We start from the raw sequence: 25709 nt of genomic DNA, 5'->3' as shown, positions 1-25709 counted from the left end.
TAAATAGGGCGTGTGTATTGAACCAAATTTAAAGAAAATAAAGGAGGCTCCCGATAGCTATAACACCAAAAAAAAAGACCCTTTTTTATCCCAAAATTTATTCCAGGTGATGGGGCAGTCACCTAAGAATTAATAAAAAAAAAAGACCATTTATCTAAGATTAAGCATAACTTTTTTATGCAGCTTTCAAATTAGGCCAGACCATAAAAAAGAAACTGAAATTAGCGGAGTTAGTTGAGCAAAAGGCTGGATTTAAGCTTGGATCTTGAGACCTACGTGATCAATTGGACCAAGCCCAACCCATTTATGCTTAATTTGGATCCTTTTGACAGTTAAGACATAAGCTTAAAAGAAGCTTAAAAGAAAAAGAAAAGAAAGAGAAAAAGGTAATCAAATTAGTTCACACAGATTTAAGATTTCCCACTAATTAAAAGTGAAGTCTGTGGGTATTAATGCTACAAATCTGGTTTCTAAAACTATCTTAACATACTGACCCAACTATAAATCCAGCTTGAGCTTGCCCACCGAAAGATTGAAGGGGGCAAAGACCAAAGTTGTCCATCTACGCAGCACAAGCATGATTAGAATTCATCTGTGCTTGGTTTCCATGTTTAAGATGATGCCAACTGATTTCCAAGCTCCTCCCATCACTCCCTTTCACCGTTGGTATGACATTGACAGCTAATAGCCGGGTCTCTCTAACTTGTAATGAAAGATAAGCCTCATTGCATTTGAAAGTATCAATAACGATGTCGTCACTTGTTAGTGGAAAACTATACCAATCGAGGCAAAATATAAGAGAGAAACCGAGAAACTAAACAAAAGCAAAGGCGAAGTACTTGCCAAAAGAAAGAAAAAAAAAAAGGTGCTAGATGGATCGAAGTTTTTATTCCTGAGGCAAGAAAAGGGTAAATCGGATACGCTTTTTTATTTTTTCAAAAAATCTTGTATATAATAAGGACATGGCTGAAACATGGCGAAGTACGGAATTTTATTTTTTCAAAAAAGGTGCTATTGTATTTTTTCCGAGCTCCATAACGGATGTGTGATCCGAATCGAAGAAACAGAGCAAACGCCCACGAAATTGGCAAGGATGATACATTGAACGATTGAACGGAACCTGGTTGGTGTTTCCACTTTCCAACACGCAACCTTTGAGGCCTAGATTTCCGTTGCCCACTAGGATATTTGTCCTACTTTGGTAGCAGCAACCAAGAAGCTCACTTTTTCTTTGAGTTGGGAAGGTGGGTGCTGGACAATGACGGGTTTTATTGAACCAACTAACCCTAAGTAGCATCGATACCCACAGACTAAACCAAACATCCATTCTGGTAACCATGTAATATGTTGACAAAGAGAAACAAACGTTGGTTTGGGTGAAACCAGCAACAGTTAAGTAGTAATAGAACACATTAAGGTCAAGTTAATACTTACTTTTTCTTGACGTTCATGAGAAGAATGTTAAACTTGAGCAGTGGATGAAACTGGTTTTTCCTTCTTCCTTCGTTGTTCCTCCGACTAGTTGACACTACTACGATATCGTGTTCTGCTTTCTTTCCTCAAATAAAATTGTAAACAAATTGAAGTCCACAGGATACAAAAACCTCAATGGAAGTCCACAGGATACAAACCTCAACCGAAGCTAGGCTTTTTAAAAAAAAGGAATGTTTTGCCAAATATCAAATTTCAATTTGATAGCATGATTAAGATTTTCGATGATCATTCCTACCAATACTCCTCGGGATGGCATTCCGGTTGGGACTCGATTTCTCGGACCCAATGGGGTTGGGGATAGGAATTGTTTTTGCAAAGTGGAAATAGGGACGGAGATTAATAAAAATCCCTGATTGGGGTTGGAATAGGGGATGGAGATTGAGGTTTTCGTCCTTTCCCAATCCCGATTATATATTTATACTAGCGGGGACCTATGTGATGTACGGGATTTATTAAGCAAAAGCTAAATAATAAAAATGGACATTTACTAAAATACCCCTTATAGTTTTATGGATTTACTATAATCTTCCTTACAGTTAAAATTTTATTAAAACACCACTTATAATTTGCAATGGATTTAATCAATCTCCCATTAAATGACAGTGGAAAATGATAGTATTGACCCTAATGTTCATTTAAATAAATTTAATCAAAAGAAAATAAAAAATACCATTTTTGCCCTTTATAAGACACAAACAACCACTCTATTGGCTATATTTTGGTTAATTTTGTTTTCTGTACAAAAAAAAATATTAAGGGTATTTTTGGAATAAAAATCATGAGCCTAATGTCAAAACAAACACTCGTTAATGAAAGGTTGATTAAGTAAATAAGTTGTAAAATATATGAAATGTTTTAATAAAATGAAAACTATAAGGTAGGTTTGAGTAAATATGTAAAACTATAAGATGTGTTCTATTAAATGACCCTAATAGAATCACATAAGAGTATACAATTGTTTTATATTTTTAACTTTTTAAGTAATTAATAATTATTCATATTTTATATACTACTTTTAATAAATTTTTTATAATACAAAAATAACAACAATTAATTTCAGTTAGATTTATAGGTCGGCTTTGGTTCAAAATTTTTCCAATTCGACCAATTTGGATCAATTTCACTTTGGCCATTTGTAAACCAACCAAAATCGAACGACCCAACAATGGATATATATTAATATTTTATATTTTAAATATAATTTTTAATATGAAAAAGTAGAAAAATTTCCATATTTCTTAGTCTAAAATGTTTTATATCATAAATCTATTTTTTAAATTTATTTTTTAATAATTGCACTATACTTTTTTAAATTTAAATTTAATTTTTAAGTTTAAATCTTTTGAACCAACTAACCAAATCAAAAAATCGACCCAAAACCGATACAACTTGAGTGGGTCCGTTTTCACAAAAGATCAATCGGTTTTAGCTGACCAACTCCCCAACCTAACTATGTCAATTTGATTGGTCAAATAGCCTATGACCGAATAGAACCGAACCAACTCATGAAAACTCATAACTTTAGCTAAATTAATAGTCTCATCTCTGGTAAATAACAATAGTTTAATTTCCAATAATTATTGAAAATTTATAGCAAAAATACATAATTATTGAAAATATATTGATAATGAAAAAAATACAAGAATTTCAAAAATACAATAGTACTAAAAATATATTAACTTAGTCAATAAATAGTATAATATCAAAAAATAGTTTAATCTCTAATAAATATTAATCAATAAGTTATAACAAAAATATAATAAATACAATAAGTACAATAAATTAAGTTTAAAAATTTCACTAATAGTAATTTAATATCCAATAATTATTGAAAGTTTTCTATTAAATAACAAAACAAAATAAATTTATACATAATCATTGAAAATACATTTATCACAAAAACAATAAATAATTACTGAAATACAACAAATATTAATTTTAGTATATATAATTATATAATAAATATAGATTAAAAGTTTAAAATTATTATTAATAAATATTAATTTTTTGAAAGTTATTTTCTAAAATTATTACTTAATATAAGTGAAATTGGTTATTTACAATATTATGTAAAAATATTAAATTATTATTATTTCAATGTTATATTATAATTATTTTTCTACTTTTCAGAATTTTTTTAATTTACTACATAATTTTTTTTTATTTTAAATATTTAAAATCTAGTTATGTTAAATATTTTGTTATTTAAAATACCTAGTTATTTAAATACTTAAATAATATGTAAAATATTTAAAATTTAAAATATTAGTTATTTATTGAATTTAATTATCCATAAAATCATAATTTGTACTATTATTACATAATTTCATTATTAATTTGGCAATATAATACATTATTATTAATTTCAATATTATGTTATAATTGTTTTTCTGGTTTAAATATTTTTTTAATTTATTACATAATTTCATTATTTTAACTATTTAAAATCTAGTTATGATAGATATGTAGTTATTTAAATATTTAAATAATCTACAAAATATTTATTTTTTTGTTATTTGAATTTTATTTATTTAAAGCTATTAAATATTATTAAATATTTGAAAAACATTTAAATTGATTATCTAGAAAAACATAATTTAAATTGTTAGTACATAATTTTGTGATATATTTTATAAAAATATAAAATTATTTTCTATGTTTTTAATAAATATTTTAAAGTTATTATATAATTTTGTTAGAATATTTAGATAATTCTTAAATTTTTTAGTCCAAAATTTCTTTTGATATATATAGATAAAAAGTATGGGAGAGGATAAATAGGAATTAAAGATATTTTAGGAGAGAAACTCTCTACTAAATTAGAGATAACTGTGGAGATAAATAGGAATTAAAGATAATTTAGAAAATAAAAAAGGGTAAGTCCTTGTAGTTACGTTAATTACATTAAAACTTTTCCATTAAACCAACCGAGAGGGCTTCAATGTTATATTTAGAAAACAAATCAAATCATAAATCATTCAAATAAATAAGAAAAGGGTAACTTGGAAATTTAAAAAAATTTAAATAGGTGAATGAGAACCTTTTTCTAAAGTTAAGTGATACAACTTTAATGATGGCGGTATTTGTCATAAAGTGAAAGTTTAAGAGGTATTTGGACCCCATGGTACAGAGGGGTCTTTATAATTTACCCTAATACAAAATACAAGGTTTCGCTCTTTACATATTTGTATTTGTATTCCTTCCAAACTAAGCCTTAATTTCTCAATTGTCCCTTGCTCCTTAAAACTCTTGAACCTATTTGTTTTGACCCCTCCTCTCTTGATAACCACATTTAGGTGCCATTTGATTGTACTTTTTAGAGGTCTGAATTTGAAAATGCTACTTTTCAGACCTCATCCCTTGCTTAATTGTACCTCTTAAATTGGATTTGAAATTGATTTCCAGATCTGAAAATCATAGACCTTGGGCCAACTCTTAACGCATTCAGACACATTTCAGAGTCGACCCAATGTCCAAAATATCCTTACATTTTTTCGTAAATGACTCGAGTTACCCCTGATACCTCCAAACCCAAAAAACCTAAACATTTAACCTCTCTTTCTCTCTGTCTCTCTCTCTCTCTCTCTCTCTCTCTCTCTGCCCTGTCTTCCTACCACCATTGCTGCAAGTTGCAGCGGCTCTCTCTTTCTCTTCGCCCTGTCTTCCCACCACCGTCGTTGCAACTTGTAGCGATGGCTATCTCTCCCCTGTCTTCTCTCTCTCTCTCTCTCTATCTCTCTCTCTCTCTTGTCTTTCCATCGCCGCTGTCTTCTATCTCTCGCTCTCTCCCCCTGTCTTCTCTCTCTCTCTCCCTTCCCTATCTTCCCACCACCGCCACCGCCGCTACAACAAGTAGTAGTGGTGGTTCGGTGAATAATAATAATGCTTTTATTAATTATAAATTATTTTTATTAATTATTTTAATATTTTTTATTAAATTTACTTGTGTTATTTATTATTTATTAATTATTTTTATTAACTAGTAATTTTTAATTATTTCATTAATTTTTAAGAATTATTTTAATTTTTATTTGTGTAAATTACTAATTAGTAATTATTAATTATTTTAATATTTTTATAATCATTAATCATTTCATTTATTAATTAGTAATTATTAATTTATTATTTTTTATTTGTATTATTTCAATATTATATTGAGGTTGAAAATTATTTTTTATGAGATAATGTAAATTGAATTCCAACATTTCCAAATTGTATGTTTTAAGGGTAAAATAGTAAAATCAGTAAATTTCGGATGGTAAAGGGTTGATCCAGCACAAACAAACTTATGGATTTAGATCCTCTGAAAAGTAAAAAAGCAACCATGCCACTTTTTAGATTTCAAACACATTTAATATCTTTTTAACTTTTCAGATCTGAATTTTTAGATTTATCAAATGCCACCTTAGTTGCCTAATTCCCTAGGTTCCTTCTCTTGTGCCTCTTTTGTATCATCTTTATGCTCAAATCCTAATCCTCAGCCTTTTCATAGCAAGGAGGTTTGGTCCAAGCCTATCCCTCCAAAAGTGGGAGCCCTCTATTGGGAAGTGTCTCTTGGAAAAATAAACACTTTGGATGTCTTGCAAAAAGAAGACATGGTCTTTGCATCTTTCCAAACTAATGTACCCTCTGCAAAAGTAAATGAAGAAAGTTGTTACCATTTACTAATCTTTTGTCCTTTTGTTGTAGACTTCTAGGAGAAGTTTTTTGATCCTTTTGGGTGCAATTTCATAACCAAGGCAAATTTGTAATCTCTTTGACCCCACAACCTTTAGGTGGCCAAAGAAAAGAGGTAGAGTCTTGTGGAGGCGTGCGAGAGCTGCTTTGGTGTGGGCTATTTGGGAGAAAATGAATGCTAGAATCTTCAATGAAGGGATGAAATTAGTATATGGGTAAGTATCCTAGATAAAGCTATAAGTTGGGCAAAGTTACTGGACCTATTTCAACCTTTTTTCTTTAATGATTTCTAGAGGAATTGGGAGCAAATTACCAAAAGTTTTGCTGTAAGACTTAAGCCTTTGGTGGAGTGGAAGACTCCTGGAGTAGTTATTGAGTTAAATTTTTATGGTAGTAGCCTAAGTAGCCTAAGACTATCCAAAATTGGGAGAGATTTTAGAAATGGTGAGGGCTAGATCATAGCTTTATATTCTGGTCCTATTGGTGTGGGAGATTCAGTTAATGCAGAAGTTTAAGCTGCTCTAAAAGGATTAGAGTTTGCCAAAGAGATGGGCTTGGAACACTTAATCATTGAAGATGACTCTAAACTAGTTTATTGGGTGGATAAAAGAGTTGAAAATTGCAACCTAATTCTGCAAAGGAGAGAAAGCTCAGATGGTTAATATCAAACATATCAATCACAAGCTCAGTGGGAAAGAAGATCGACAAATGGGTTGACAAATTCTTTAGCTAAACATGGTTCATAGGAATTCATTTTTTTGGGCTCAATTGTAAACTTTTTAACTCGCCTCTTTGTGGGATTTTGTAATATGTATCATTTGTAATCTTTTTTAAAATAATCTTTATTATCTATATAAAAAAAAATTGTCTCATATTGCTGTAGGTTGAATGGTTTAGCAGTTCAACCATTTGAATCAACAGTTCTCTTACCATTTCAATTGTTGTGCCTAAAGTTGTGTTTGTTTGCAGTGTAAATTTATTTGTACTGATGCATAACTATGGTAGTGCAAATGATTTGTGTGTAAATATTGATTTATTTTTGTTTCAAATTTTACCTTATTTTGTTTGGTTGTAGTACAAATGAAGTAAAATAAAATCAAAAGCTGAATAAAGTAAAATCTCAAACAAAATTAAACCAAAATTTACATTTTTTTTTTCATTTGCACTCCCATACATTTATACTAGTGCAAATAAATTTGCATTGCAACCAAACACAACATAAATGACGGTTCAGGGTAAAAACAACCAGAACTATTCAAATCAACGATGATTTGAAAGTACATACGTATATTAGGGTAAATTACAGATAGGTACCCTATACTTTCAATTGCAACACTTGAGTACCTTGAACTTTCAAAAATAGACACTTGTGCCCATCCATTAGTATTCCGTTAGTTAAACATTATACAATGTAAAAAATACCCTTATTGTGTATTTTTTAGATCATTATGCGAAGCAAAATCATCACCAGAAAATGCCATTATAAAAAAAAATTGAATATATTTGCTATCCATGTTAGAACGTCATTGTTGGGAGATGTTTGGTTACTTGAAATGATCTCTTCTATACATGAAAATGGTATTTTTGATATTATGTAATGTTTAACTGATGGAATACTAACATAAGGACAAGTATCTATTTTTAAGAGTTTTTTTTTATAAAATATTTTTAGGAGTTAAGGGTACTCAAATATTGCAATTGAAAGTTGAGGGTATCTATCTGTCACTACCAAGTAAGCTTCTACTAACCATATTCTTCTCATCACTCCTGAACATTTGACCTAGAGTCTATAATTCCCTCACCGGATGACCCTAATCCTTCTTCTTCTTCTTGAGCTTAGTACTTTCCTACTCCCCCTATCATGTCCCCCACTTGACGCTGTTCGTTTTTCCTTTTCCTCTACCCTCAAACTTTTCACCCTGTTTTTGTCACCCCAACTTTGTAACGCTCTCCAGTAGTGACTTGGGTTCACTATTGACATCCTTTTTTATACTCAACAGTGAGCTTCCATTCACACTTTCCTTTGTCTCCTTCACTCCACGTAAAGTTATCTCCCTAATGGCTACAAGAGATAAGGGCAAAGCAGTGATTTCCCCGAGAGAATCACCATAGTCACATGAGAAAATAGCATAACAGTTTGCCATATCTGTTTCCATAGAAGACCAACTTTTACCATCTTTTAACCCCATTGATGAAGCCATTAAAGTTTCAAGACTAATATTAAAGGGATGCATTTTCCCAAGGAAACAGGCGGATGAAGAAGCTATAGCAAACCACGTCAAGGTTTATGGAAAATCTTGATCTCAGTTAAAGCAAAATTTATTGAGGGCGGCAACATTGAGTTTACTTTTCGAGATGAAGATGAAAGGAACTTTACACTAAACGGAGGGCCATGGTTTTATCATACAAGCTGGATTCTCCTTGAGGAATGGTCTGACTCACAATTAGGCATAGTAGAAAAAGTCTGAAAGCGACAAGCTTGGCTCCAAATTCACATGGTCCCCAAAGGGGTAGTAGAAGATAGTCATATTTGCTACCTGGCAAACTTTGTAGGAGTTGTAATCCCTAATTAAAAGAAGATTCTAGTCGGCCATCTAGAATGTGGTCCTTTTGTGAGAAAAAATGTGCTATTGGACTTGCAAAAACCCTTGTACATAGGACGATTTATACTGCATCAAGGTATGCTAGTATGGTTGAGGTATTGTTACGAGCAACTTCCCAGGTTTTGTTTAAATTGTGGACTAGTTGGACATGCGTGGACAAATTGCAAAAGACTGGACTCCTTTGTTACTGATTACAATAAGTTCCTAGAGGATTGGACTATCGACCATCCGAGTGAGTGAGTGGTTGAAAGCTGAATTCAGGTCGGAGAAGCCTCTCAAGTTACTAGTCTATCATCCCCACAAGATTGCTTCAACACCCTACAAAATTCGTCATAGTGATCTTAGCTTCGACGAGGACAGTGAAGATGAGCACAGTGCAAGCAAACAAAGATGCATTGAAACTCAAACAGATCCATCCCCAGTGGATATCGACAGCCAGACCGTTCTACACAACTCAGTCCAATCTGAGTCGACTCGTCACACGAAGGCACCCAACCAAAATGCAGGTCATAGTAGAACGTTACATGCACGTGGCCGACAAGTAGGTATCTATGGTCAGAATGAAGCAAATGGTTGCCACCCCGTTTGCACGTGCCCTTCATGCAACAACAAACAAACTCCAAAACCCCTCGCTACATAGCGAACATGCAGGAAAACAGAAAGAACCCTGGATCACAAACTTAGCAAGTGATGATAACCGATACATGTACTACATAACCACCAATAGTCACATAGGTATCTTAGATAATCTCGCTGGGAAGCGCAAACGTGGAAGGCCTTTCAATCGAATATTGGACGAAAGCAAAAGAAATCTTATCACAATTGAGAATGGGAAAATTTTCAAATATTTTCCAGAGGAATTATAGGTTCAAGGCCCATAAACAGGCCTACACTCCACTACCTCATTCAAGGAGAACAAGGACAAAACTCTCACAAGTTGGGCTCAGGTTTTCTCCTTACTAATCCATGGTTCAGCTACAAAAGTCCAAACCATGTGTTAATGGATAACCCACTCGCACATATAGATGCTCGGCATGTGAACCCAAGTCTAGAACAAAACCAGTTTTCTTCTTGGATATCTTTGGACCAACTCCCGTTACCTCAATGCACTCAGGTATTCCATATAATCTTTTTCCTTCTTTTAATTGTTAATATTGTTAATATTTACATTCCCTCCAATACCATATTAGTCTTTGTTTCTCTCACATAGCTAATATGATTCTCTCTTGGAATATAAGGGGAGCAAACCACCCCAATAAAATAAGATCTTTGTATCAACTATGTAAACAAGAGAAACCGGATTTACTGTTCCTGTGTGAAACAAAGATGAACACAGCCCAATCTAAGTCCCTTGCCAAAAAACTTCATTTTTCTCACTATGTCAATAACAAAACCAAAGGTCTCTCAGGTGGCCCACTTTGTTGCTGGCACAACACCATATCCATAGTGGTCCTATATTGAGACTAATTTCATTCGACTTAAAGTGGAAAACCTTCCCCAAGGAAAACGATGGCAAATCATTTTTTATTATTGTCACCCTTAAGGACAATATAGACAAAGAACTTGGGCCTCTCTATCAAAACTTCTTGAGCCAATCCAGCTACCTTGGGTTCTAATAGGTGATATGAATGACATATACAAGACAGAGGACCACCAAAACTTCAGAAGACAAAGGCCAAAACTCTCAAGACATGTGTCTAATTTCATCAATCAATTTTGGTTAATAAAATCAGAGCATACAAGCACAACTTTCACATGGACAAATGGCCAACATGGTCTTTTTAATGTTTTGGAAAGACTTGATGGAGTTTTGTTAACACAAACTTGGCTGGATATGTACCCCGACTCCATAGTCCACCATCTACCCATTTTGTTGTCGGATCGTGGCCCAATCAAACATAACCTACAACACAAAATGGACAAGAGGAGATCCTAGTTTCATTTTCTCCCCATATGGGCTAACCATGAAGACTATCATAAAATCATTTTGGACTCCTGGAATATCTCGACTCATGGATCCGCTTTTCATCAAATTAAAATAAAGATGAAAGAATGCAAGAAAACTTTAAAAAGTTGGAACCTCAAAACTTTTGGCTCCATACAAAAACACTTGAAGAGGCTAATAGAAGAAATCACTCAACTCCAGCAGTCTTACATAGATCAAAGGGATAGCCATCGGCTCAGGAGTTTGAAGAACCAATATAATTATTGGTTGCTTAAGGAAGAGCAACTTTGGAGGCTAAAATCTAGAATTATGGTTAAAAGAAGGGGATAAAAACACAATCTTTTTTCACCAAGTTTCCAAAAAGAAAAACACCAAGAATGACATTACTTGGCTGAAAAATGAAGAGGGGAACTGGATTACAAGTAAAAATGAAATCTCTAAGATTTTCAAAGCCCATATGCTAAAAATCGGGGGAGTGAATGAATTCTTTAGTCCCTCTGCTTTATGTGAGATTGACCTACCCCAACTTACAAGGGAACAAAAAGAAGAGCTTCTGCAAACCCCAAGCATGGATGAAATATGCCAAGTGGTGCAGTAAATGCATCCCCACAAGGCACCACAAGGCACCACAAGGCACCAGGACCTTATGGGTTCACAACTTTTTTCTATAAAAAATACTGGGGAGTCACTAGTCAAGATATCTTTCATCTCACCACCCATTTTTTCAACACAGAACATCTCCTCAAGGAACTCAATAACACAAGCTTCATCTTCATTCCCGAAAGTAACATAGCAGAGAACCCATCAGATTTTAGGCCCATTAGCTTAACGAATGTGCTATACAAAATAATATCCAAATGGATGGTATCCAAAATGCAACCCATTCTACAATGTCTCATCTCTCCCCATCAATCTAGATTTCTGAAGAACAGACAAGTCACTGACAATATTCTATTAGTACAGGAAATCACTCACTTGATGAACACTCAAAAGAGGGGCAAGGGTTACATGGCTCTCGAATTAGATATGTCCAAGGCGTTCGATAGAATGGGATGGGAGTTAACAAGAGAAGTACTTAAAAGATGGGATTTCCGGACAAGTGGTGCAACTTGATCCATCAATGCATGTCCACTCCCACTTAATCAAAATTGGAGGGGAAGTTTTTGAACACTTCAAACTCAAGTGAGGCCTGCGCCAATGTGATCCTCTCTCACCTTACCTATTCATTAAAGGCATGGAAGTTCTCTCCGGCTTGTTAACAAAAGCTCCTCTCAATGGAAGGCTTGAAGGGGTTAGGATTTGTAAAGATGGCACTCCTATTACTCACTTGATGTTTGTTAATGATTGCATCATTTTCTATAAAGCAGAGAAAAGTCAAATAAAGGAGCTGACCCAAATATTCCAAGTTTTTTAATATTTGTCAGGCCAACAAATAAATTTCTCCAAATCATCCATTTGGTTCAGCCGTTCAGTTCCTAGGCAACACCAGAGAATACTTTCACATATCTTCAAGATAAAAGCCACTAACATGAATGGTCTGAAATACTTGGGAGCAAAAATTCACATACAGAATTCCAAGTACCTAGCCCCACAAGAAATTCTAGAAAAGTTCAAGGGAGGATAGATGCTCGGAGTTCTAGGCTTCTTTCACAAGCGGGAAGAACAACACTAGTACCGTCAATTATACAAGCCATCCCAGTTTTCTCTATGATGACTACAATGTTCCCCAAAAATTCCATGCAAAGATTGATAAACTATCTAGAGACTTCCTGGAGGAAATTGTGTCTCCCAAAAGCAGATGGGGGTTTAGGCTTTAAGAATTGGAAATTCATGAATCAAGCTCTTTCCAGAAAACAAGTTTAGACTGTTGATCTCTCAAAATTCCATTTGGTGTAAAGTCATTAAAGAGAAGTATTTTCCAAACATGAGTCTATTTACAGCAAAAAAAACCTAGACAATCTTGATGTCTGGGTTCCTTCCTTGCCTTGTGGTACTACCCAATTGGCTCCTACTGCTTAAACTCAATACAGTAAATTTACAGTTGCAGACTTGATGTCTGGCGCAAATTGGAACACTGAATTACTCCAAACATTAGTTGACCCCACAACTCTTAACAAGATACTACAGATCACCCCAAACCCAAACTTAGACGAAAATCTTCTAATCTGGAAGAGGAACAACAGTAGTGTATACATTATCAAATCAGCTTACAGAACCTTCAAAGTTGCAGATCCTTCATCTTCTGAGTCTTGCTTTAAATTTAAATGGTCGAAGTTGAAAATACCATACCGATGCGCACTATTAACTTGGAAGCTCATTTGGGATGGGCTCCTTACAAAAAACAAATGTTCAAGATGGTTGAGAGACGAAGACTTGCTCTGTATATTTTGTAAGCAAACTGTAGAATCAATGATGCACCTCTTTGTCCTCTGTCTTTTTGCAAGAGCTATCTGGTGTGAGGCTCAATTGGGGATTACTGATAAATATGGGTCCCACCAAATGATACATGAGTTCATGTTGAACTGGTTCCAAACACTAAGAAGGCATCTCCCAAAGCACCTAGTTCAGGAATTTTGGGAAAGAGAATGCATAATTTTCTACTTACTATGGGATGCCCATAATAAAGCCATCTTTCAAAATTACTGGCATAGCCCAGCTGATGTTATAAATAGATCTCATACTTTCAAGCAGCAGCAATACTGTGAGCAAACTTCTGCAATAATTGCTAGTTCATCTACTCAAAGCTGGATAGTTCATATGATGGTTGATGGTTCATATGATGATAAAACAAGAACATCCTCCAAAGTCTCTCAAAAGGAATCCTCTCCACACAAGGACAACCTTGCTGGGCCGTCAACATCTATGATGCTGAAGTGCAACCTTAGTTGCAGGTTTGGAAGCAACCATGAGCTTAGGTGCAACCAAATTACTAATATTTTCTTATTCCCTACAGCCAATAGATTTTTTAAATGCCACCATGAAGGCATGAAGGCAAAGTACTGGATCGAGAGGCTTCACTGGCCGAGAATTAGATGTCTTCTATCTAATATAACTCAATCCTCTTTTATGTATAGAAATAAACTAGATAATCAAACTACACACACGTTCGTTTATGTGGCTGTAAGGCACAACTACAAGTATCTGTATAGTTCTCAGTTACTTAATGATAGCTCGGTTGCTTCTTATTTTATAAAAAAAGAAAGGTATAATGGATACAAACAATAGATATAGAAACACTTAAATACGCTAGTGAAATGCATACAAATCACATAAATACATTAATAATACTAAACCAAAAGTTGAATTATCTATGAATAAGATATAAAGACATGAGAAATGTATACTTCAATAGGTTATATGAAGAGAAATATTACAATAAACAATACCGGGACTCAAGAACATTCTAACATTGTACAATAATTATCATTCTTTCAATTTTATAACTATAATTTTCAAATTTTATTAAGTTCTTAGATTATTTATTAATTTAGTATTTTATTTAAATAACAACTATTTTTTAAACGGTAAATATGTTTTCATTTTTAACATATAATATTTTTATTTTACACATAATTGTAAAATAAAACAAATAAATCATTCAAGATAGATAAAATAAATTATATTTAATTTTCAGTTTTTATTAAATATTTTGGGAAAATTAAATTTTAAATTATTCATTTCAGTTTTTATAATTATAATTTTCTATTTTCCATTAATTTTGTTGGGAAATTTTATTTATTTAGTATTTTTATATAATAACTATTTTTTCAAATAATAACAATGTTTTCATTTTAAACATATAATTATGTGTAAAATAAAATATATAAATCATCTAAGGTAGATGAAATATATTATTTTTTATAATATTTAGATTTTATTAATTTTTTTTAAAATTAAATCTTAAATTATTTATTTCATTTTTCATAATACTATTTTTAACTTATATTAAAGATGAAAAACAATTCAAAAGTACTCAATATACAATTTTGTCAAATTAAAAAAAGATACACCTCTGTATCAGTATGTATGGTCTAATATGACCCAATATAAAAGCATATCATACTAATATGGATGACTTATGATCTAATCTTAACGTATCCATAATCATGGATACTGGTACCATATACAACGGGGAGTATACCTTAACCGTTGCCTACATCTAATTTACCCAATATATTATATAATGGGATAAATGAGACCGAATTACCAAACTGACCTTATTTTTCTATCTAATTTACATGAATTACATGTAATTTAGCGACAAGCCATTAGTCACCTGCTTCTATTTCTATTTCACGAAAATATCCTTGTTTCAAGTTTATTATTACGCATCTGCAATTTAGCTACAAGCCATTTGTCACCTGCCAAGCGTCTGTTTCTTTTGCAGTCTTGGGAGCTCCGAGCTCTCCACTCTTTTTTTCTCTCCTCTCACGGTCTTTCGTCCTGAAGGTATTCCGGGAAAGGATACAAGAAAAGGTACTCTTATAAACCCTAGTTTCAAACTTCTTCTCAGTAGGATCATGGGCCTCTTCCTTTCTCTTCTTAAGTCTCCTGCGTAATCACCGCAGATCCAAGGCAAGAAAAATCAGCCACTTGAAGAAGGATCTCAAATATGGTAAGGGAGATCTTAGAAGAAGGAAACTTTTTTTTTTTTCAAAAACTTCTTTTGGGTTCTATAAAATTCTGCCATAATAGGATTTGAGGCTTTTATTTCTGCTGGATTTTGCAGTCTGCGCTCTTCAATTTCCATTCATTTCTGTCGGTAGTGCTGCTAGTAATCTGCACTTGCACTTACGTGAAGATGCAGTTCCCAGCTATCCTCGAACAGAAAACTGGGTAATGTTCTTCTATTATATATATTGTTTTACTGCGCTTGGTGAATGGTATACATATTTGGTTGCTAATACAAGTGTTCTCTGAAAATCTTTTGAGTTCTAAGATTTTAACAGAGGCTAGGAGATCAGGTCCTTTGTAGTCAATCGGTGTTGTGTTTTTTAGAATAATCTATGACTCGTGTTTGTTATTACTAATAACCCAAATACGACCAACCGTGGGATGGAAAAGAACCATTTGCAGAGGTGCTAATATTTAGCATGGAATTTAAGTTGAGAGTTTACTGAAGTTATAAAAAATTCAGGAAAAAACCATTTACACATCAGAGGCAAGGAAGTAACTGCTGTTTACTGAAAATGTGGAACTATATAATTCATCAACTATGTTCACCCTTCAGTTGGGGTTTTTGGAATACCCTACTTGTTTGATCCCTATAGGAGATTATGTGGTCATTCCCCTTTACACATTGACATAGTGAAGATTTGGTCCCATCCAGAGGATAAATTGATTCTTTACTTTGATAGTTACTCCTTAGGCAATCTAATGCCTGCTGAAATTCTTAATGTTTTAGAAACAGGTTGTACCAAATTAGTTAACTGTCACCTCCCAGGTTTAGAATGTATCTGTAGAGCTGACATTGGTATTTGATCATCTGAATCCAAATTCAAAACTAATTTGACTAAGCTAGATGTGAATCTCAAATATGAAATATCAGATTCACTTATAATCAGAGCAACTGTGGATTAGTCCCAATTCAATCCAGTTAAGAACATAAGATCCAATCCATCATCATCATCATCCATGCCTTATCCCAACTATATGAGGTCGGCTACATGAATCCTGTTTTGCCAATCTGTTTTATTTAAAGAGAAGGTCCAATCCATATCACTATGTTTTTTCATATATCTGTATAAGAATTATATATATTTATTAGAGAACTTGTTTTTAAGTGTTCCTTTTTTTTATTTTTACTGAAGGATCATAGATGCAAGTCTCTGGAAGATATTATTAACCCATTTTATTAATGACATATATTAAAGCCATTTCTAGTTCGCTTTATCATTAATATGTAATATTTATGCTATTTACAGTTTGTTTTATTAATGATATATGGTATCTGAATGTAACCTCAGTCCAATTTGACTTCAAGAGATGGGAGCCATTTTTAATCCAAATATCAATCAAGCTTTTTGAAATGATATATGGGATTGAAAACTATTTTAGGTAAGAGGTTTAGCAGTGATTAATCATTAATGTGGATGTAGAAGAATTAGAAAGGTTAGCTGAAAGTCCTAGGATTTAAGGCATCCTTACTTTCAATGTCTTCTCATGGTTTTCCTTTCGGAGGTAATCTAAGATCTAGGTTTTTGGAGTTTGGTGGTGGATAGATATGCCAAGAAACTCTTTGCTTGGAAAAAGATTTACATATCTTTGGAGGGATATTACATTAATAAAATCAATGTTAATCTTCCAGTTTACTTATTTCTTTGTTTTCAAGGCTCCAATTTGACTAGTAAAGAAGGTAGAGAGAATTATTAGATTTTCTATGGGAACTGGGGGTGGAAAAGAAATCATTTGGTTAATTGGAAAACAAATTGTCTTAGGTTCTTAGTAAGGAAGTTGGGGTTAGGAATTAGATATTTGAGTGATAAAAATTCTGCATTGTTAGGGAAGTGGTAGTGAATATTTCCATTGGAAGAGGATATGTTATTAAAAGCATGCATGGTACCTTCAGTAATGATTGGGATGTAGGTCTAAATAAATTTGCTAGAATAATTTCTCCTCGGAAAGCCATCTTCTTGGTTCAGTTGCTTTTCTTTAAGTTCACAAGGTGTGATCTTTGAATGGTTTCAATATTATATTATGAGAGGACCTTTGGTGGGATTATTTATGTCTTGCTTCTCACTTTCCCAATCTTTATGCTTTCACAATTTAAATTTTCCTCTATTGCTTCTTGTGTCTCTTGATTTGGTTCCTCTTTTTCTCGGGACTTTTGTTTCCATAGGGAGTCTATATTACAAAATACTATTAATATTATAGTGGGTCTTTGATACCATTGTGTTTTAAACCTCAACATTTTAACTTAAATCATTACATTGAAAATCAGGAAAGGGAGATGTTTTGGCACAAAACATACTGCACAATAGTTTCTATAGTTTTAAATATATAGGTGTCTTTAGGTGTCGCATAGGACAAGTTGAAAAGGCCCCAAATGCTAGAAATGTCTTTTTTTTTTAATATTCTCCTCCACACCACCATGCACATAACCTAATGTAAAAGTGGTATTGCCATTTGAAGTTGAATCATGCCCAACCAAATATTCTTTTCATATGAAAATCAAATTACCTATGTGGCACTTATGTGGAGTCAAAACAGGAATTTAGCACCATGATTCCAATCACTACCTTAGACTATAAAGGGAGTTTTTCCTTCCCTTGGTTGGAACAAAAGAGTTTGGACTGCTGATCCTAAAGTACCATCTCCAGATGTATTTTTCAGTACAAGCTATTTGACAGGGTCCTCTTATTTCCAAAGTTAGAGCCTTTTTTGTTAGGAAGTGTATCATATAAAGATTATGACCTGACAGACCTGTAATGTTCATGGTTGACCAAAAAGAAGCATTTGTTACTGATTAAAAAAATCAGTTTTCCAATTTCTTGACCAATTTCAGAATTTTTGGGTGTTAGGGATATTGATATTTTTGATTTCTTAAAATTTATTTTCTAGTTGTAGGTATCTTAAAAGTAGGGTTTTAAGTATTCCTGTAGGGCAATGGCTAGTGGACTCATTCATGGGTTTAAAGTTGGAGAGAACAGCGAACAGATCTCCCTGCTTCAATTCACTGATAACACCATCTTCTTTTGTAATTCCTCAACTGATCAGCTGATTTTTTTGGGCTTCATTCTTAGATGGTTCAAAGCTGTTTCAGGCCTCAAAATCAACCTTTCTAAGAGTGAATTAATGAAGACAGAGGAAATTTCTGACCCCCAACTAGCTAGTATTTTGGGCTGCAAAACTGGGAACGTGTCCACCACCTACCTTGGCTTGCACCTTGGAGCCAAAAGCAGCACCAGGAGGATTTGGGATCTGGTTATTGATAGATTTGACAGGAAACTGTCGATGTGGAAGTCTAAATACCTATCAAAAGGTGGTAAACTTACTCTGATTAGGAGTGTCTTGTCTTCACTTCCAATTTATTACCTGGCATTATTTCATATCCCTGCCAGTGTTGCTAAGCTCTTAGAGAAGAAATTGTGAGTCTTTTTATGGGCTGGATGGAGAAACAACTTGAGATGTAATTTGGTGAACTGGAAAACAGTGTGCGAATCAAGGAGAGCTGGTGGTATAGCCATTGGAAATATTAAAACTGTCAACAAGGCCCTTCTTGGCAAATGGTGTTGGAGACTCAGCAAAAGAGAGGAGCAGCCTCTGGAAAAGAATCATTGTGGATAAGTATGGGCTCACAAATCTGTGGTGGGACTCAGGTTCTGGCCTACTCCCAAGGGGATGTGCCCTGTTGAGTAATATTGTCTCTATTCTTCCTGACTTCTTGAAGGGGATGAGATGCAAGGTTGGCAAGGGTAATCACATCAAGTTCTGGTTTGACAAATGGTGTGGGGACCTTGCTTTGAGTGAGAAGTTCCCCTCTCTTTGATATCACACAGGATAAAGATGCTGTGGTTGAAGACTACTTTGAATCAATGAATGGTGAGATAATTTGGGGCCCTACTTTCAGAAGAGATCTCAATGATTGGGAAATTGGTCCACTAACTGAGCTACTAAGTCACATTCATGGTTTCAAGCCCAAACCACAGTTTGATGATGAAAGAATCTGGTCTTGGGAGACCTCTGGTAAGTTCTCTTCTCAGTCCTACAACAACCTTGTGTTTGGTGAGGATGGAGACTTCCCTTGGGCTGTAATCTGGAATTCCCATGCACCCTCATAAATTGCCTTCCTGGTTTGAACCAAGGGGCAAGCTGCTTTGGAGGATTTTTCCAGCTGCTATCCTGTGGGCTCTTTGGAAGGAAAGGAACAACTGGATTTTTGACAATAATTATAATGATGTAGCATCAGTCAAGAACAAAGGGCTTGCTAAAAAAAAAAGAACAAAGGGCTTTTAATGGTGCCCAGATTTTATCTTTTTGGCAAGCTGGGGCTTTTTTTAAATTGATTTCTCAGGTCTTTTAGTATATTCCCATTCCACCTGATTGGTACCACTTTTATGATACCAGTTGATTGGTTACAAGTTTTTCCAGTGTCATAGTTGAACCCAAGTTACTTTTCATGATAATTTTGGACTTCTATTTAAAGCAATCACATAATTATCATTCATGATAATTTCTTGTTTCTTTACATCAAGTTAGTTTAAGTAGGATCAGTAAAGTCTTATTGAAGTGATTTGATGAAATAAAGTTTGCTTTATTGAATTCTGGTTGCTGCTAGTTTATTTTTTGCCTCTTCCTCCTCTCTCCTATTTCTTCTTCGAAGTAATATATCTCTTTGCTGACAGCAAGAGTCTTTTCTTTCTTTTTAATATCTTATTCATTTTTTGGAGGACAGCAAGTTGCCTACTTGCTTCTTTATCCCTACCCTTCATCCTTGATCTCTCAAAGCTTCCTTTGCCTCACAAAGCCCACTACCAGATCCAAGATTTGTAAGACACCTTACTTTGTCCTACATTAGGAGACTACTTTCCACCTCGTCATTTCTTGCTCCTTTGTCTCTAAGTTTGGGATTTCTTATCTTTATTTGGCATTCGGTAGCAGTTAAATGTGGATATTTAGCCTATGTTTTTTAATACTTTCTTCTCATCATCAACTAAGAAAAGAAAGGTATTATTAGAGGTGCACAAGAGCTGCAATTCTTTGGTCGGGGCGGGGGGGGGGGGAATGCAAGAGTGTTTCAAGAGGAGAAGTTCAAGTCTTGATAAAGAGGATTTGCTTGAGGGTAGCTCAATGGGTGTTATCAAGGGAAAAGTTTGCTGATTATTCAGTTAATGACATCTTTAGATCGTGGCAAGAAATTTCAAATTCCTCAACAGGAAGACATCCAATTCATAAGAAAAAAGGAAGACAGAACTAAGTGCAAAGTTGGTCTCCACCACCGAAGGTGTTATAAAGTTAAATTTGGATGGCTGTTCTCCAGGTAACCCAGGTAACTCAAGGATAGGTGTAGTCTTCAGAAGTTGAATGGTGATATTGTCTATGCTTTCCCAGGACAAATTGGAGTTGATACTGCTAGAAGGACAGAAAACTTAAGTTTCATGGCAGTTCTCTCACCACATCAGAGAAGCAAATTTTCTGGCTTTACCTGTGAATATCTTGTTCATTTGGGGGTAATGTAATGTTTCTTTTTTTATGGGAATATCTAAAAGGAAGACAGAGGTGTTGGTCTGAGAAGAAAACATTTTTATTTCTTTTCTTTCTAATTTCTCCTCATTGCATGGCTTCCATTGATTAATAATAAAATGATTTTTTATCCATAAAAAAATGATATATTAAGAGGGATTTTTTTTGTCTACTGTCTAAAGGATAGAAGGATATGGTTCAGATGTGCAAGGCTATATGTTAAGATTTTTTCATTATAAGGAGCTTCAGCCTATCCATCACACTAGTCCTTATCACTTTCATTAGCAGTGCATAAATACAAAGTTCAAAGAGTAATTAAAAAATGGGAAAAAGCCATCCCTTTGGAGGTGGCTTCCCAAGGGGGAAGGCTGTAGTGTGAATTCAAAATTTTGAAAAGTTGTAAATAGGGGTTTGTAGCAAGGCTACCCAATTATTATTATTTCTGGTAATAAATAAAAAATAAAATTTATTCATAGAAAGGAGAAGAGATTAGAATAAGAGGTGATAAGTTATCAGTGACTCCTCCCTGACCTTAAATTAGTGGGATCATGCTCTCAAACAAATCTCGTTACAAGCCATTCCCACCTTTAAGCTCCTCTTTTTGGTCTCTTAAATAATTCCTGTTGAGCTGATTTTTAAGTAACATTCTTTTTCTCCTCCTTGAAACATTGATCCTTAACCACCACTTCAATTTATTCAAACTATTACTCATCCCCTGGAGAGACAAACCCAGATTTCTTTCCCTTCCAGAGGAAGACGAAGATAGAGCTTCACATTATTCTGTATTCACATGAGTGAGGTAACCCCTTGCAAATTTTCTCCCTCCTAGAAAATTTGCCTTCAACATCATGTAGTTGTAAAAGTCAACATGTGACCCAGAACGAACTTGTATTTCCTTTTTGAAGTTGCTTCACCTAAACCACCTACAGAAAGTCTTTTCCTTCTCCCCAATGCCATCCACCCATTTTAAATTTGCTTTTAGACGCTGACTTTTTGAGTTCCATGCCACCTTAGCATAAGAAGTAAACATGGTCCTTCAATTCACATTGTCCAATTCAGAACCGAAATTCTTAAAAGGCCTCTGCCCAATGCCTTTTTCCTTCACTGACCCTGTAATTTCCTTTTGTGACTTTATATTTTCTCTGCACCCTCTCTCCTTGTCCACCAAATGGCAGAAGGGTTGCCATGTTATCATCTTCTTCTTCCCACTCCTTCCTTCCACCACTGAGCTTCAATGGAGGTAGTGATCCACACCTGCAAACTTAAACCTTTAGAAAACACCTTGATTAGGTATCTGATTGAATCTAACCTTGCCCCTACTAGTTGCAACACCAACCGAAGATTTACTGCATCAAAATCCACCAACCCTACCTTTGTCTTCACTACTGTGGCTGTGAACTCCATGTTGTCTTCAACTATATCAAGAATCGCTTTCTCCTTTTATAGGGGGTGTTTCGCACTTTCAGACTGTACATTGTTTATATAAGTCAATAAAGTTGATTGTTAACAATCAGAAAGAAAAAGGGAAAAAGACAGTAACATTTGAAAAAAAACTCAGAAAATGAAACATAATAATAATTTGTTTTGTAAAAAAATGCCACAAATGAAAGGGGTAAAAGTTATATTCCAGGAAATGGATACAAACACATGTCCTACATTTAGAGGTGTAATTGCTGGGCCATGGGTGGCACAAATGTTTTTAGAAAAATTGATAAAAATAATGAAAAGTTAAAATAAATTAACAAGATAGCTAAAAAATCTTAAAATTTTATTCTACATGAATTTTGATGTACACAATTGTTTATATATGAAATTGAAAAAAAATTACAATAAATTTGGAATAAACTAGTATAAAATTGAAAATAAAAATTGATAGATATAGTTATAGATATGGGCGGTACCATGCTGGTCTGTGGGCCTCAAAACTCAAGCCTGGCACAGCCCACTTTACAACTCTACCTACATTTTCATAAATGTTTGTGTCGCCTTCTATTCCTGTATCTATGTTTTTATCTGTATGATTGTTATTGATATCTGTATCTGCATGTGGACAATATAGATGAATGACCTTCCATAGGAATTTGTTGGCAGTCAGCTCTTTTCTGGTTTGTCCTTCTTGTTTAGGGTGAGCCTTTCTCTCTTTTGTATCCATCTTCCCTTGGGGGATGGGCTTCCCCCTGTTGTTGTAGCCCTTCAAAAGAAACTAAAAAAAAAAAAGAAAAAGAAAAAAGATTCAGGTAGTTTATGCAGTGGAAAATTGATGGCATCAGTCTACCAGGTCCTCAGAACTTATGGTTTGGAAGCTTCTTTAGGATGATAATGGTTAAACGGAAATAATGCTTTATCCTTTTCTGGTGTGAATTTTTTCAAGCATGAATTTTAAGGACAATACTTTTGAAGAACAAAGCATTATGAATGTATTTGATTCAACCTTCTGAGTTTTCCATCTTTATCAACAGAATCAAGATTCCTTTCCTTCCCATTCTTATTCTTTTATATTGCTGGTTGAGGTTTGGCGATGTCATTCCTTGTATAAGTCATTAGTAGATTAGAGAAGAAGAATATTTAGTTGTTTATGAGGCTTGCAGCTCAAAGGCTTGTTTTGGTTTTCATAGTCTGGGGATTTTGATGCGAAACCAATTCTCAAAAGGCTTTTCCTTCTTTTAATTTTATCTTGCAAATTAATTTTAAGTTATTTTCTGATAAAATCTAGAGTAAGATTGAAAAACTTGGAGCCTTTAGGAGCCACTCAATACATTCTGACTAACACCTCTTACATTATAGTATAGGGGATGTTGTGGGGCATAATACATGCTTTATAAGCTAGAGACTAACCAATTCTAACTTCTGTTGCATCAGCCTTTCTTGATGGTCATTTCTGAAATTATTTGTTATTGATTCAGATAACTAAATAGAACAGTTTTTATTTGGGGTTTTTACTGTTCAGTCCACTCCAACAAATCTTAGCTCCACCATACAGTTGGGGTAGGTGCCAGCTCGGAATTTATGCCAATTCACGGGCAGGTATGGGTGTTATAGGTTGAGGTGTTTATAATTTTGAATTGTTGTAGCTCTGCAGCTAAATTCAGAATACTGAGGTGGAGTGCACTCAATTTATCCCTTTTTATTTTGACAAGAAGTTTAATCATCAATGGTGCATGGTGATGCTTCTTGTGATATATTAATGTCCATAAGATACCTAATAATTTTCTTTGGCGTATTGTTTGGTTATATGATGATGATGTATCCAAGTTCTCTTAAGTTCTAAATTTGATCAAGTGTGAAACTGGCAGGTTTCGAGGTTTCTTCTGGAAGGCAGCTAGAATAGGTAAGTTGCTTCACCATTACATTTTCTGTATTGTAGTCGTGTTAGTCATCATAATTTGTTACTTGCTAGGGGGATATAATGAATTTTTTAATAGATGCTTTGTTTTATAGTATGGGATCTAATCACTTCAGCAACTTTACCTAAGAGATATTTCAATTCTTATAATGAATTTTTTAATAGATGCTTTGTTTTATAGTATGGGATCTAATCACTTCAGCAACTTTACCTAAGAGATATTTCAATTCTTATTTTAAGAGCATCGTGTTTATTCAAGAGCTCCCTACCAACAGGCAGGCAAAAGTCCTTTTCATTTCTCAGATTAATATGAAATGCACGTTTGCTCAAGAACTAAACAATAGCCATAACTTCACCAGCTCACCCAGTTACCCTGTTTTGTGATCCTCCATGCCCATGGAAACTAATTAGATAGATGCACCTCTTGGGTCTTTTTATTCTGAAATAAAACTTCGTCCTTTCTGTTGTCTCTTTGATCTTCGCATTTCTACGGTGGTTTCTAATTCAAGTTTGAGAGTTATAAGCTGCTTATTTTGTGAATATTATAAATTAATTGATGTTTTTGGTGTATCTATACAGGTGAGCGTCTGAGTCCTTGGGTAGCTGTGGGCTGCTTCGCGATGGGTGTGTCAATAATATTTTCCTGAACATTGAGGGTCCTGGTTGTATACTTGAGTAGAAGCAGCTACCTTACCCATTTCGCTCTGATGCGTCCAGTGTTCTGATGTAAAATGCTAATATTTGAGTACTCGTTACAAATGCTCTTGGCAAATATTTGCTTAATAATGATTCATGCTCTTGCAAATCCAAAAAGAACCCATGAAAAAAGTCTGCATTATAGTTGTCTTTTGCAGCTAGTGATACAATATTGGGGAAAATACTTAGGGTTCGTTTGGTTCACAGTTGGAATCGGAATCGGAATTGGAATCAAAATCAAAATCTTTTGGAATCAGAATCGGAGTGGCCTATTCCCATAATCTGTTTGGTTGAGACAGGAATGGGAATTGGAATTGGAATTGGAATTGGAATCAGCAGGAGTGAGATTTCATTCCTAAGGGAGGGGCAGGGAAGAATGGCCATTCCCTCAAATGGGGGAATGCCATTTCAGCAAGAACGGGAATGGGGTTTTGATTCCATCCCGACCAAACAATTGAAATCCATTCCAATTCCGATTCCAGACCCCTATTCCTGTAAACCAAGCGGGGCCTTAAGCATAGAGGGTCCGTTTGATTCACAGCCGGAATTAGAATGGGAATGGTCTATCCCTATAGTCTGGTTTAGACAGGAATGGGAATGGGAATGTGAATTGGAATAAGCAAGAATGGGATTTCATTCCCAAATGAGGGGCAGGAAATGGTCATTCCCTCATATGGGGGAATGCCATTCCTTATGAGGGAATGTCATTCCTTCTAATGAGATTCTGCTTCTGTTCAACCAAACAGTTGGAATTGGAATTGTCTATTCC

General features: G+C 34.4%; 1 protein-coding gene across 2 annotated transcripts; it reads left to right on the top strand.

Moving 5' to 3' along the window:
• Positions 1 to 15003: 15003 nt before the first annotated feature.
• On the top strand, positions 15004 to 25057 carry LOC148864407 (uncharacterized). Of its 2 annotated transcripts, XM_088978803.1 has the most exons (5): positions 15004 to 15195; positions 15288 to 15334; positions 15449 to 15555; positions 24195 to 24229; positions 24824 to 25057. In XM_088978803.1, the coding sequence occupies exons 2-5, from the start codon at positions 15332 to 15334 to the stop codon at positions 24889 to 24891; spliced, it is 213 nt and encodes a 70-aa protein (XP_088834929.1). In that variant the 5' UTR covers positions 15004 to 15195; positions 15288 to 15331; the 3' UTR covers positions 24892 to 25057. The 2 variants fall into 2 exon arrangements, with proteins under 2 accessions (XP_088834929.1, XP_088834930.1); XM_088978804.1 differs by having other exon boundaries at positions 15046 to 15334.
• Positions 25058 to 25709: the final 652 nt, after the last annotated feature.

Source organism: Nelumbo lutea, chromosome 3 (assembly GCF_056320005.1).
Source record: "Nelumbo lutea isolate HS-2025 chromosome 3, American lotus-T2T, whole genome shotgun sequence".
Taxonomy (NCBI): Eukaryota; Viridiplantae; Streptophyta; class Magnoliopsida; order Proteales; family Nelumbonaceae; genus Nelumbo; species Nelumbo lutea.
The sequence above is the reverse complement of the archived record's forward strand: the minus strand, read 5'-3'. Positions and strand labels throughout refer to the sequence as shown.